This window comes from Metarhizium brunneum, chromosome 5 (genome assembly GCF_013426205.1).
Source record: "Metarhizium brunneum chromosome 5, complete sequence".
In the NCBI taxonomy this organism is placed as follows: domain Eukaryota; kingdom Fungi; phylum Ascomycota; class Sordariomycetes; order Hypocreales; family Clavicipitaceae; genus Metarhizium; species Metarhizium brunneum.
This window is the reverse complement of record NC_089426.1, coordinates 2,558,950-2,572,854: the sequence shown is the minus strand read 5'-3', so window position 1 is coordinate 2,572,854 and position 13,905 is coordinate 2,558,950. Positions and strand designations below refer to the sequence as shown.

The following is a 13,905-nucleotide window of genomic DNA, read 5'->3' as shown; positions in this document are numbered from 1 at the left end:
TAGCTGGCAGTGCATGTTGTTACGTGCCCCGTACTTACATAATCACATGACGAGCCACTAAGCGAGTCCCCGGGCAATACTACCTACCTACCTAGGTATGTACTTAGTAGGTATAAGGTGCATTTCAGTGACTAACCTTAGAATCTTTCTTCAAGACATTAGACGTTTAAAACTCGTGATAATTTAGGACCTGTCTTGTGATAACTGTACTGTCACCAGAACCAGGGGCCGCGCGCGTAGCTAACTTGTGGTATCCATGTGCCCTTGTGAATCTACCACCGCTAACTTCACTCTGAAATTACATGTAATTACTTAGGTACGTATACGTACGTTTATTAGCTAGCTTATTGCCCCAAAAGACATTATCATTCTATCCCTGCTAGCTGCAGCAAACAGACGCGAGCCAAAATGTCGCATTGCCAATACATGCTATGTTAACTGGTACCACTAACCGCAAGCCTATTAAGAGAGGTTAGCTGTCGCCGGACCGAACAAGGATATTGGGGCTCCGATCACTTACTTCATAAGGTGATCCATAAACGTCTGCAAGGATACATCGTCAGTGAAGATAGTTTGAGCCGAAGCGGTCCCGCCGCCCCCATACGGACCCGTTGTGTGAGTTGTCGAAGGGTTCAACTTGGACAACAGGAATCGCGCCTGAGAACCACCCGCATCGCACACAACGAACCGAGGCAATGGAAACCGATCAGTGATCAGGTCCTGAGACTAAGTTAGCATCATCTAATTAAATTTTTTTCCCCTATATAACTTACCCTGGCATCTTCCTTTGGTTGCTCTAACAGTGCAGCAAAGTTTTCGTAGCCTTCTTGATCCTGGTAGCCCGCTTTTCGCCACTCCGCGACGGTCTCTCCATGAAAGATGAGGATATGGAAAAATGTGTCTAAAAGCAGGATATGCGTCGGCTGGATTGAGGCAGAGTCAAGTAAAACAGGCTGTCCACCTTCCTGGTCAAAAGTATATGAGTCCAGTGTCGGCTGGATCATGATGAGAGAGTTGCCCACATCTTCGTGGTTCAAGACATGTCGGTCAAACGCAGTCTCATCCGGGGAATTGTTGAAGACTTGCAAGAACTGGCTCCTTCGGAGGTGAAACATAAACTGTGGATACAGAGTGAAGTTCTTCTCCAGTCTAAAAGACGAAGGGTCATCCTTCCGATAATCAGCAAACCTCGAACAAAGCCGAATGAGCATTCTGTCTACCCATCGGAGCACGTCTGGCCCATCATCAACTTCTGACTTAAAGACCGCAATTCGAGACATGAGTACGGCAGCGGCTTCTTGGTCAAATGACTGAGCAATTGCGGGATCTCCAGCAGGGCCGCTTAAGTTCCGTGCAACAGTGGTGACACGAAGATGAAACTGTCCAGAAGAATGCTGGTAGTAAGTTAAGAATTGCATCATGCCTTTCTGTGGGGTTTGTTGGTGAGTCGCTGGGCCTTGGCTTGCAACTTCAAAATATATGCCGTAGCTCGCCTGTGGATCGATCCCGCACATCTTCCACGAACATGTGTTGCCAATGCCACATTCCGTTTCACCGACCGACACGGACTTCTTGTTTAGTGACACAGCATGCCCAATCAGGCCAGTAACTTTCAACTCCTTCGTAGTAAGCACTTCCAGGACTGCATTGAAGCCCATCAAAAGATTGTCATCCCCGTCCTTTTCGAAGATACGAACAAATGATTGCTTGAACATCGATGATGTGAAACTGTCCGTGAGAATCATATGGCCGCCTGTAGAGTTGCACAGGCCCTTCATTTCTAGTAGGCCAACCTGGTCGAGACAGCCTGCAAATATGTCAATAATGTGGCCATTGTGGGCCGTACGCTTCGCCAGGTTATCGTAAAACTACATCGAAAGAGTATGGTTAGTAAAATATCCGCTGGGCAATAATCTCGTGAGCCTACCTTTAAGGCCTTCTTGTAGTATTTCACATTATCACGATCAATATCGTGATGTGATCTGATGGGTTCGCGAAGCTCAGGCCCTACCACCATTCCGGGCCCCTCGGTTGCAGGTCCACCAGCAAACAGCATTATGCGGCCGCCAGCATTTTGGAATGAAGATTCCATTAGGCCTATGGCAACGCTCAAGGCCACACCTGTGCATCTAAGACTTCGCCGGTCATTGGCAGTAGGCCAAGGGTCTTTCTGGAGGGATTCCAGAGCCTTGGTGAGCGAGAATTCAGCCTGCTGAACTGGAAGAAGGAACCTCGAGGCAGGGCCCATTGGCGCAGGGCGTCCAGGCTGGGCGTGACTACCAGGACGAATCCCAGAAGAGGACAGTCCCAACATTTCCTGAACCTGCTTTGCACTGTAATCCTTACTACCTCGGAAAACATAAGACTTAGCGCAGCCTTCATATCCAATTTCATGTACCTGAGCCTAGATTCTTGTCATCAGCCATGAGTTGACACACACACTTGTGTTTCATTGTACCATACCATGGTGCCAAACGTGATGAGGCCAACAAGGGCATTTTCAGGCAAAAGGCTCAAGCTCATGACAAGAGACTCCTTCAATGAGGTTAAGCCATCTTCTTCCTGGCAAAGGTCGACCACGTATAGAAAAATGGGCGGAGCGGGAGCTGGCCGCGACAAGCGATACTCAATGGTAGTATTGGCTGGGTGCAATTCCGGCGGAATTGCGTTGGCAGTGATGTCTTTATAATGCGGAGGCAACTGGTTTCTCGAGAGGCAGAAGGGACATATCCAAACTCTGGCCCGGACATCAACTTGGCTACCGAAAGGGTTAGAGGCTTTCGAGTACAACTTGGCTGAGGGATGTCGGTCCTCCGTCATATGACTCTGGTTTGTGACATTGTGGCACGGAGAGACAAGCGGATGTGGAACGCACCAGAAAGGATTCAGAACAGAGCGGCAAGGTTGCTTGCAAGTCACTGGCTCAAATTGGAGCAGAGGCGTGTCGGGCTTCTCTTTCAAAGGCGTGTAGAGAGCTCCAATGGGAACCACGAGCCTCGAAGCTTCCTACAACTGCATTAGCAGTGCAAAATGGCATCATGGGAATGTTTCGCCACTAACCATACGCGAGCTGGGGAAAACGTTCCAACTTAAGCGCACACCATCACGCTCTTCCACCTCGCTCCATTGCTCTTTGAGCGCCTCGTAGTCCATCTTAATCCTTGAATCGAGTGGGCAAAGTTCGGGGGGGCAGAGGTCGAGGGGGGAAGTACTTGGTCTCGGAATAGAGAACGAGAGGAGCTCAAGTTGAGGTTCAGTTCAGAAACTGACATCAACCGTCATGAAATCCTCGGAGTTCAAAACACAGGAAAGTTTGTTGACGAGATCTCGAGGGGAAGAGGACGTCGATTGAATTGTGGACAGCTGGCAGCCCCACATCTGTGATTGTTCCTTAGGTACTCCGTACTCCGCGTAGGTAAGGGGTAGGCATTTATTGGTAGGCACTGGGGCTGGTTGAACTGTCCTTTCAGACTCCAGGGCGCTAGCCGATAAATGGTTCAATGACAGGCAAACTGTCGACATGTTTTTTGCTTGAAGTTGACCCAAAAATTCCTACAAAATTACCTGGTATTCAATTGCGTCCCTGAAAGGATTTATACATCTATAATACTTTATGGCCATCCCTTTCGAGGTCATTAGCGGACAAGAAGGAAGCATCCCAGCCAGATTGTTGGGACCCACATTGGTGACTTATCAAGACTCCGTCGTGATAACAGATCTTTCGCATCAAAAGCGACTTGGCCAGCTAATTTTTTCCTGTGGACCATTGCCAGCCTAACTTTTTCACTGCGCGCCAGAATCGCTATGTTAATATCAACCGCTTCTAGAGCCTATCTTCACTGCTATAATGCAGCGATGACTCGGGCTGCATGGCAACTGGGCAGACACTATTCCCATAATTCTGAACCCGAAGCTGTACGACCTCTGGCGTTCGACTTACACGAACCGGCAAAGCCAAAAGTAAATGCAACAACCTCTCCCATACTCTTCCTGCATGGACTTTTTGGTTCTAAGAAGAACAACAGGGGAATCAGCAAGTAAGCCTTTCAAGTTTCATACCAGCGTAGTGTAAAACGCTTACTTTGTTGTTTCATCAGAGCAATAGCTCGCGATTTAGGCAGATACGTATACGCATTGGTTAGTCTGATCAGTCAGCACGCAAGATGGTCATTCGCGTGCTAAACACAAATTAAATTACCAGGACTTGCGAAATCATGGGGAATCTCCGCATAACGAGCGGCATGATTATCTATCGATGGCAGAAGACGTCTCGTCATTTATCAAGGATAAAATGCTTACTGATGTTAGTATTATCGGCCATTCAATGTACGTTCTATACATATAATCTATCAATTGATTGACCAGTGAATTGAATTCTCTAACGAGAATCTGATGATTCAGGGGTGCAAAGACGGCCATGACGCTTGCTCTTCGCTCTCCGGAAATGGTATCAAATGTGGTGGCAGTTGACAATGCCCCTGTTGATGTTTCATTAGATGGCGACTTCGTCAAATACATCAGGGGAATGAAGATGATTCAAGGTGCCAAAATTTCTCGCCAAGCCGAGGCCGACGCAATTTTACAGAATTTCGAAGAGGTACGATTCGTATTGCAGACCCCCCTTCTATCATGTACGTTTTTCGGGCTAACGTGGTGACAGTCTGTGCCCATCCGACAGTTTCTCCTCGGAAATCTATACAGAGTCCCTGGAGAGAATGTGCAGCGGTTTCGTATTCCTTTGGATATTCTAGGAAAATCGCTTGCCCATTTAGGGGACTTCCCCTACAAGAATACCCAGGAACGGAGGTTCAAGAGACCGGCTCTTTTTGTCCGAGGAACGAAAAGTCGTTATGTCGCGGATGATGTGCTGCCTGCGATCGGAGAATTCTTTCCTCGTTTCCGTCTCGTAGACATCGATGCAGGTCACTGGCTAATATCTGAACAACCCGAAGCATTTCGGCAAGGTGAGAATGTGATTCTGTCAACTTAGCAAGCATATAGTCTAATTCTCTAAACAGCCGTCGTTTCGTTCCTGCAAGAAGATATAGATTGAAGGATCCTCGTGTTATTTAGTAGCTGAAATAGGTCCATTCCAAAGTGAGCGTGGAATTGGGCACTCACGGCGAAGGCTATTATTGTAATGTTATATGGGGTGTACTCCGTACTCTGGCTAAATTCCAACAGGCACTAATGCTTGGCCAGCTTCTTAGTACCAAGTTCGATACCAGGGGGCCATTTGTCTCTTCAGTCTGCAAACAGCTTCATGACACCTATTTCTGGGCAAATATAGGACCGATCTGGAGCTGACGGCATGGCAGATAGACGCACATCAACACAACATGCATCACAGAAAATAGATCAGACCACAGGTTTCGTAGAGTAACAGAGCCTTTTTGTACCATTTACGGAGAATTACCGTTCTCCAACCGCGCCGTTGATGATAGCCACAATGACCGAAATAATGCCAGAGATGAGTGCATCACCAGTGAGAATCCCTCTAGTCTCGCACTTGCATGTAACAACTCTTAAACCTCAGCCAAAACTCGTTCCTTGAACTCTCGCTCAACCTTCTGGCCCTGATCATCCGTCCCCGACTCTCCGTGGAGAGCCATCAACGCACCCAGGTCAAACTTGGGGGCCTTCAGAAGCTTCACCTTGCGAATATGCACCTATAATGCTCTTGTTAGTTACATACAAATAACTGACGGCTTGAATATCTCTTTACGCACGTTTTGCAGGGGATAGATGCCAATGGTGGACTTCTCAATCTCGCGACCAATAACCTCGGGAATCAGCTTTGATGTCAACTGAGTAAGAGTGCAGCTGGAAGCTTCGCGCTGAATGATATCAGTCATCTTGCGTCGGATGGCACGAATTTGCGAAGATGCGGCGTAGGTAGTCTTCTTGATCTGGTTAGGGCGTCGCTTAGTGAATCCGATTGCAAAAAGGCGGATGAGATAGTCGTCGGTTGTCTTGACGGTGACATTGGCCTCAATAAGAGTCTGCCACTTGCGAACAAGAGATCGGAGCTTGTCGGACGTGAAATCCAACCCGTGGAAGTTGGTCAGGCAGTTTTTCCCCTGAACCTCATCCACTCGAAGGCGAACCTTGCGAAAAGAATGCTCTTCGTCCTTCTGTAGATCGGCCAAGGAGACCTCGACAATGCGGCCTTTCAAAGCATCATTTGCGTTCTTAAGGCCAGTCGTGCGGTTCACGAGGGTCTTGCCGACACTATTTTCTGTTGTCAGCCCCGGTTTAATCCACGCATGCTTTCTGAGATCGCTAAACAAAATATCAAACTCACTCTCGAACGCTGAAGGAGCTGGGAGCCTAGAAAGAAAGGTTTAGCGAAATGCCTATAAATTGTTGCGGTAGACTGAGCCCACCTTGATCGAATACCAGTCCTTGCGGGAGAATGGGTCGACGGTCTTCTTCTTGAGACCTTTCTTGCCCTTGGAGAGTCTCTTGTTCCTACAATTCATTAGAAATTACAGTTCCAAAAGTAGTCGCGAACAGGGCATGCTCACTTTCCAACCGCCATGATTGCTGGCCGATATGTGAACAGTGGGAGAATCCGATGATGCTGGAGGGATTGGTGGAGGGGCGAGAATAATTTCAATTGTTGTGTGCACCAACTAGGTCTAAGCGAACTATCAAAGTCTCACGGAGTGACTTTTGTCCGGATCCATTACTCAAAAGCCCGAAGAGATTGTCACGTGCCACCCAACCACCAAAAACACTTTGCTCCACAAGCTTAGAAAATTCTGTCCGTACGGAGTAAATTAATTCTTGGACTTCCGGTGGGGCCCACTTCTTACAGAGTACCCATCACTGGACCTAAGGTCTGGCTTCAGGTTCGATGTCTTCGTTTGACCAAACTTGCCCTGATTGTCAATTATGATCTCTATGCCAACTGCAAGGGCGATCTCAGACAGAGTGCAGAAATGTGACTAATGGGAATTTCATGATTTTCAATAATGCTACATACTGCCGTCTCAATTCTTCGACTCTGTTCTTCAGTTGGATTTCAGGAAAACGGCCAACTGTCCACTGAGTTTATATTGTCAGGTACTCTCAACCGCATGGCCAACTTTGACTGCTACGGCGATAGTCCTGATAGTTGTCCACCAAAAGCTTTGCGGCTGCAAATACATGCCTAATGAACCCTCCCCCCCTCGGCGCTTGAAAGTACTCCCTCGCCGTCCAACGTCGTCTCCATGCTTAGCGTGGGCTAAGACTGCATTATGAATGAACGGCTTGGCTCTGTCGATGCCCAATTGTCGAAACTCGGAAAGCTAAAATAGGCGTCTGAGGGTGACTAGTTAGACAATTGCTGATGATGATACTTGTTGATGCCGAGCTGAGGACCGACCTGTTGGAGTAGAATCTGAATCACATGTTATCCGGTAATTGATTGAGCCGTCTGGGCTACTCTGTTCATCGTAGGGTACACTATGACCGTTGTGCTTCATTAAGTCTTCGCCAACCAATTCGGCATCGCTTTGGTTTAGACAATAACCGCCCATCTTGTTGAGCAGGTACACCGCAGTTGGCGAGGCAGGGCTTATGAGAGCATCTCGGCTTGCGCTTTGTGTGCTTATACAAGGCTTTGAGGCGTCACATCTAAGTAATCGCGGCCTTCGAGGGGGGGCTTCCTCGACTTTTTGGTATGTTCTCAGGTGCCCAGTGTCGGCACTTCCGTGTTGTGATGCCATGATGATAGATGCTTGCTGTCAAGATGTAGAACACGTTGAAAGTGCATTTCTTGATCGAAATTTGACTTTCTTCGATATAATAAGCTTTAATATGCCAAGCTTCTGTACCGGCGACCCAACAATGTCATTCTGGTCAACTCCTCAAGCTCGGCTGGGATTTCGATGTTGGGTATCAATATGATCGTCAGCTGACAGGCGGGGCCTCAGTTAGGTGTCAATGTGGCTACCTACCAGACCCAGGAGGAATTTCGATCTTCATCCACAGACAGCTGAACACGTTGGAGGGAACACGTCTGGATTGACAACACTCAAGCATTGCTGCACACTAAATTGCGGATCAAGTAGTATAATGTGTATGGCCCGCTAGCAGCGTTGGATGGAAGGTAGAAAGTCATTTTTGAGTCAGGTATCATTATCTACGAGACGCATTGATTTTGGGGCTCATGAAGCACGGAAGCACATCTGTGTCGGCACAAGCAATAATGTGTTGGGGTGTATAGTGATTGACTAGCTATTCAGCATTTTACAAGATCAAGGATCCTTTCCCTCCTCAGTGATCGATACTGCAACCTAATGAGCAAAGCCCCTACAAGCTTAAAAAAGGGGCACGACTTACTCTTCCCACATCCTCCCCTGAACTGATTGAAGCTCCTCAGCAGTGAGGCGTTTACCAGCAGTAAAATAGCCTGACAACAAGGGTTAGCTCAAATTGACGTCTTTGTGCTTTGACTAAGCCACTCACCAGCAGTTATTTTTGCGTCAATTTCAACTCTGGAATCGGCGGGAATCAACTCTTCTGGCAGCTCGACTCTTTCCAAGATTGGAATTCTAGTTGGGGTAAGCATTTGGGATGGGTTCCAATTGTGGTCCTCGACCATGGCGGGTTTTAGCTCACCCCTGGCTAACGATAGCATCATGTTTCATGCTGTAAATATTTAGTTAGCAATTTCAATTTTGAGTGCCAGCTGCAGGTTTGGCGCAAAAACTTACTTGCTCATGCTCAGCATTCTGTCGATCTTCTGAATGCCTAGCCAGTGCAAAATGTCGGGCATAAGAGCCTGGAAGCGCATGTCTTTGACACCGGCAATGTTCTCCGTCCTCATAAAATAATCTGAAGCTCGATCCTCGCCTCGTTTCCGAGCGTTGTAGACCACTTACAAACCAGTTAACGTACCTTGTACGAACAGAATCATAGCATAAGGGACCAGATTCGAATCTGGGAAAGACTTACGATACTGATGTGACTGTTAGGGAAAGACCACTTAAAGAGCAACGGCGCGTCATAGCAATATAGGAACATTAAATATTGGTGAGCGTTTCCTGGACATACCTTGGTTACTTCGCCCAATGCTCTGCCCTCCTTTCTGAAGTAAATTACCACCCCACTCCCACCATTCTGTGCCTCTTTGACAGCTTCCTCGATACCGAAAATAAGATACGGACGGCATGTACAGATATCAGATCCAAATACGTCGCTCCCATTGCACTAACAATGTCAGTATGAAGCGGGAAATTGTTCCGCTGTAATTGTCCCACCTCATCATGAATGCGAAGAGACAATCGAACATTTTGGTCCGACATCTTCTCTGGATCCCCGAAGCAATAAACGGTCAGCCCGCCTTCAGATCGTTAGCACTTGTGACTCTTGAAAATAATTAGAATGAAGCTGTTACCAATGGGTGGAAGAAAAACTTTGATGTCACCGCGAGTAATCAGCTGTGTTTGTGTGAGCACATGATTGTTTATATCAGACGTTGCGTCGCACCTCAGGATAGCTACCGCCCGTATGTTCGAAAAGTGACCGACGAAGGGTAGCCTCATCTGAGGAGTGTGAGTCGCAGTTTTCATCAAGGCAGTTATTCGAACCGCTTACCAATTCCAAACCTTTCTGCAACACCTGGAAGGTACCAAACCTAAGGTTTGTAAGTTTCGTTGATAACATTCTGATCTGCCCACTCTGTTCCCATAACGTATGATTGCCAACTCACAGGTTCAACAGCAAACTTTGTCACAGCAAGCTCGCCTAACTTGTTTAGGCAAACCTTGCCATCGGGCACGCTTAAAGAACAATCAGTTATGGAACCGTGGTGTTGTGATTGGGTTATTCGTCTCACAGTCTTCCGGCTTTTACACTCTCCTCTAATTCAGGCAGCTGTGAGACGAAGCTTATTAGAAGTCCAGCGGGAATGCAATATTTTCATGCCAAAAAGATGTAGGCCAGACGTACTTTCATGTGCGCTTTTGTAATAGCAATTGTTGGCCGTAGATCAACTAGCGTCCAGTCAGCTAGGAACTTCTGAAACTCAACTTCTGCGCTAAGTACCGTGCTCCTCCTCCATGATATTCTTAAATGTCCATGGCGTAAGGTGTCCCCAAGGATCCATGGCCACAATCTTACGGGGATCTCCCCATTGCGGGAAGGGGCCGATACGAGTTGCAGGTTCAGTATTGGTGAAGTCGGGCCTTCAAAAAGTGTCGATCAGAGGTCGCCTTCTATCCCTACTATCAAGTAGAGCACGTACCTGTGGTCTCTATCAAGCTCTTTGCTGGCCACAGCTAGTGCATAATATATGGAATAGGACCCTCCACTGGGTATAAATTAGTGCTATTGCCGTGGCACGTTGAATTCATGGATAATCCTTACTGTGCTGTCTAATGTTAGAACATACTCTAGTGTCGGTGTGGGATAATGTCTAACCTCCGATGGCTATATGTGAAAGGACAAAATACATGTCAATACTTGTTCGTCATATTCTTTTGGACTAGGTAAAATTACAGACCATTGCGTCGCCGGATGGTCGATGGAGATCTCGAAACTACAACTGGTCCTCGCTTGGTCGGATCTGGGTTGCCCCAATCCATTCGTAAAGGGTCTATCCCAATCTGCTTTGGGTACGTCCTGACATCAATTGACTTAGCCTCATTATAGAAAGAGAGAAATTTGTAATAAAGGGACAACTTACGTGAGAATGATACGCGATGTGAATGGGGATCGAGGACTCGAGATGGGAAGGGCGGATGCAGCGGCATTAGGACCTGTTGATTCCCCTCCACCTCGCACTTCCGAGCGTATTTTTGCATGAGATGAGCCATCTGGATCAGATTCCTCGGCACCTACCCTCTCGGTGAGAGATTCAACAGCCGTTAGTAACTGTGTTTGTGTGTGCTGGATTTGACGAAGCGCATCTAGCACCGCAGGGTCTGGAGTTGCCGGATTCATCCTCGAGCACGTATGCCAATTTCGTATTTCAGTCAGAGCTAAAAGGAAAATGTTGACACTTCACAACGAAAGGGTACGTAGATGCTTGGGAGAAGACTTCCTGCTTTATCCAACCGGACTTGTCGGGGATACTGAGGTCGTGCTCGATAGAGGGAGGGAGGTCACGCGGGTTTAGATCTCGGGGGTCAAGCACAGTTGCATCCGATCGCTATTCTTGGCTTGCCACCTGTCAGGAAAGTGGTCTGGTGCAACACCGCGCGGCCCCTGCCCCGAAAAAAAGAAAAGCCGGCAAAAGGAGATTCACCAGTGCTAGCGCTATCTACCCTTCTATCTGGCCATAGCCCATGGGATGTTACAAGAAGTTATTTTGTTCTCCTATAAAAGGTTAACGCCCGCCAAAGATCATGCCATAAAGGCTCTTTCTCAATGACATGTGTCAAGTACAATTCTTATCCGTGTAGTAGTTTTACTCGCTGATTATTAACCCCTGCTCCCTCCCCAAAGCCTTGCACACCGTACAAGCTGTTGGGTGGGATAACAGGAGTCGGGCTGTTAAGATGACTAGCTCCAGAAACATGTCGAAAAGGCGGTCATGATCATGTCTCAGGCCACTACTTCGTTCGATGCCCAACAGTTGTAGCACGGCTCGTCCAAATGAGGAGGAGTACATGACTACCTACCTAGTACTAGTACGCAAACGGCAGCAAGTTGATCTGCAGAAGCACGACTGGTGCGGGGTAACTACGGAGGGGCGCTGCGTTTCCTGCATGTTGCGGACGTTGAATCCAATCACAAAAGTTACATGGATCTAGCACCTATAATGTTGTACGTAGAAGGTCGATAGTACTTATACTTAAGTAGGCGAATGCCCTGGGCACTAGCAACACAAGTAATACACTTTCAACCTGCGCGTGACCATCAGCGTCCGCATAGGTAAGGGATCTTACATTCGGCACTTATGAAGCATACTTGTAGGCGGTACAGACCTGGAGTGATAAAGAACCAATTATAATACGGATCTAGGTAACTAGTACCTAGGTACTTGACAATATTCCCCACTACTAGTATATTGCTTATCGATAAGTATTGAGTCAGCGCCAGCTAATGGGTACCCCCACCCACTATCACGACAACTGCTCCTCAGACGCGCAACCCAAATATTCCTATTCTACCTTCTTGACAAATAAACGACCGAACCTCTACATCACTCGCATCTCAGATCCGCAATGGGAAAGCGCAAGAAGTCGTCCAGAAAGCCAATGGGCCCCAAAAAGGTTTCCCCTCATGTTCATAAGTTTTTTTCTCTAATGGGTGGCTGACAGACTTATTCTCTAACTAAAATGTAGTCTGACCCTTTACCATCAACATTCACTTGTCTTTTCTGCAATCATGAGAAATCCGTCAGCGTCAAACTGGACAGAAAAGCGGGTGTTGGCCAATTAGACTGTCGTATTTGTGGCCAGAAATTTCAATGTGCCGTTAACTGTCTGTCTTTGCATCATTCTTTACCGCGTAGCTTATTGATTCAATCAATCTGGCTAACGCTCTGGCGCGTACATACAGATCTCTCTGCCGCTGTCGACGTGTATGGTGAATGGGTAGATGCCGCCGGTAAGCGAGAAGGCGATTGAACCTCACATTCTTACTGTGTGGATGTGTATGAATAACCTGAGCTAATCACCTCCGATACACAGATGCAGTTGCGAAAGCAGACACGGCAGCGGGAAACTACGGAAGCACGACGGCAAGGGCATTCAACGCAACTAAACGCAGCCAAAGTGGCAGAGCTGCCCAGGGCGAGGACGAAGACGATGCACATTATGAAGGCGATGGAGTCGTTGCGGATGATGAAGAATACTGATTAGCCCTGCAATGCCTTCTTCCTCACAAATGAAACCAACGGGTTGCCTCGACCAGACGACGAATCACCCTAGCCGCCATACAGGTGTATATTTCCTAACCCTCTGTACACTTCAAATTGTATAGAACCTGTCACCAAAGTCTCCCAGACCCGGGATGATATAGCTGACGAAGGTTAGCTCGAGTTTCACTTTGTTCGTGGCTCTTGAATCATACTTCTTCTCATCCAAACCCTGCGTGGTCCACGGGTCAGCTTGTTACATCAACTATGCTCTGGGCAAAAGCCGGGTGACCATACCTGATCAATGAAGGCAGTGACAACTTTCAGTCGAGGGAACTTAGTGGCAAAATTATTAACGCCTTCCGGGCTAGCGATGATGTTGAGGAAAAGAATGTGGTCCTCCGGTACTCCACGTGCCTTCAACACTTGTACTGCCATGATGGCAGATCCTCCTGCATGATACACGAGCAGATTAGTATATCAATCGACTGCAGGTCACTCACGACAGACGCCGCCTGGTATAATTCACCTGTTGCAAACATGGGGTCCAATAAAAGCACCCAGCGATCAGCAATATCTTCTGGTAGCTTGTCGTAGAAGAGTTTCGGTTGCGCCGTATCTTCATCTCGTTGAATAAGAATTTTGCCGATCCTAACAGACCGACAGCAATCTCTCAGTCCTTGTTCCATCGCTTCACCTGCTCGCATAATCGAAACTCCACATATCTTCCCCTGAAACATCAGCCCATCATAAGTGCGGCCAACTGGTGTGGTGATAGTCTGTGCTATAACAGGAAGATGATTGAGGCCTTCCTCTACCAAGAGGCGAATAATGCGGTTCGAATAGAAAATGAAGTCGGCTCGCTCGGTGTTCTTATTCCGTATCATTCTGTAATATTAAGTTGGTACAGAAAAAAAACCTTGTATTCCAGTACTTCTGTGAACTTACGAGAGGAGGGCAATTAGCTGTGGGGTTTGAGGAAGGATGCAAACATTATCAAAGTTAACTCCCTCTGAGAGCGTGGCACTGGGTTTCTCACCAGTTGGCCGGTGGCTTGACCCAATGCATTGTGTAGGAACTGGTCTATCTGACATGACGATATGGCATAG

At 47.5% G+C, this 13,905-nt stretch overlaps 6 protein-coding genes across 6 annotated transcripts; 2 read left to right on the top strand and 4 right to left on the bottom strand.

Moving 5' to 3' along the window:
• Nucleotides 1-434: 434 nt before the first annotated feature.
• SEC23 (Protein transport protein SEC23) lies at nt 435-3,153 on the bottom strand (the record flags this gene model as incomplete). Its single annotated transcript, XM_014686765.1, has 7 exons — nt 435-459; nt 521-720; nt 774-1,868; nt 1,928-2,404; nt 2,464-2,758; nt 2,876-3,006; nt 3,061-3,153. The coding sequence occupies 7 exons, from the start codon at nt 3,151-3,153 to the stop codon at nt 435-437; spliced, it is 2,316 nt and encodes a 771-aa protein (XP_014542251.1).
• Nucleotides 3,154-3,855: 702 nt separating this feature from the next.
• G6M90_00g088630 (uncharacterized protein) lies at nt 3,856-5,053 on the top strand (the record flags this gene model as incomplete). Its single annotated transcript, XM_014686766.2, has 6 exons — nt 3,856-4,037; nt 4,098-4,137; nt 4,202-4,326; nt 4,402-4,597; nt 4,661-4,964; nt 5,019-5,053. The coding sequence occupies 6 exons, from the start codon at nt 3,856-3,858 to the stop codon at nt 5,051-5,053; spliced, it is 882 nt and encodes a 293-aa protein (XP_014542252.2).
• A 472-nt stretch (nt 5,054-5,525) lies between these two features.
• On the bottom strand, nt 5,526-6,541 carry RPS1 (40S ribosomal protein eS1; the record flags this gene model as incomplete). The annotated part of the gene is made up of 5 exons (XM_014686767.1): nt 5,526-5,669; nt 5,730-6,231; nt 6,305-6,330; nt 6,387-6,471; nt 6,528-6,541. 5 exons carry the CDS (start codon nt 6,539-6,541, stop codon nt 5,526-5,528), a joined length of 771 nt encoding a protein of 256 aa, XP_014542253.1.
• Nucleotides 6,542-8,265: 1,724 nt separating this feature from the next.
• On the bottom strand, nt 8,266-10,935 carry urg1 (Uracil-regulated protein 1; the record flags this gene model as incomplete). Its single annotated transcript, XM_066131334.1, has 18 exons — nt 8,266-8,278; nt 8,332-8,401; nt 8,458-8,543; nt 8,611-8,640; nt 8,706-8,868; nt 8,947-8,959; nt 9,046-9,201; nt 9,252-9,334; nt 9,389-9,431; nt 9,481-9,536; nt 9,589-9,628; nt 9,704-9,773; nt 9,830-9,867; nt 9,943-9,986; nt 10,039-10,178; nt 10,238-10,303; nt 10,492-10,614; nt 10,679-10,935. The coding sequence occupies 18 exons, from the start codon at nt 10,933-10,935 to the stop codon at nt 8,266-8,268; spliced, it is 1,491 nt and encodes a 496-aa protein (XP_065987352.1).
• A 1,226-nt stretch (nt 10,936-12,161) lies between these two features.
• Nucleotides 12,162-12,796, top strand: TCEA1 (Transcription elongation factor 1; the record flags this gene model as incomplete). The annotated part of the gene is made up of 4 exons (XM_014686769.1): nt 12,162-12,221; nt 12,282-12,420; nt 12,499-12,546; nt 12,630-12,796. The coding sequence occupies 4 exons, from the start codon at nt 12,162-12,164 to the stop codon at nt 12,794-12,796; spliced, it is 414 nt and encodes a 137-aa protein (XP_014542255.1).
• Nucleotides 12,797-12,908: 112 nt separating this feature from the next.
• FUR1 (Uracil phosphoribosyltransferase) lies at nt 12,909-13,890 on the bottom strand (the record flags this gene model as incomplete). The annotated part of the gene is made up of 4 exons (XM_014686770.2): nt 12,909-13,028; nt 13,094-13,248; nt 13,326-13,684; nt 13,745-13,890. The coding sequence occupies 4 exons, from the start codon at nt 13,888-13,890 to the stop codon at nt 12,909-12,911; spliced, it is 780 nt and encodes a 259-aa protein (XP_014542256.2).
• Nucleotides 13,891-13,905: the final 15 nt, after the last annotated feature.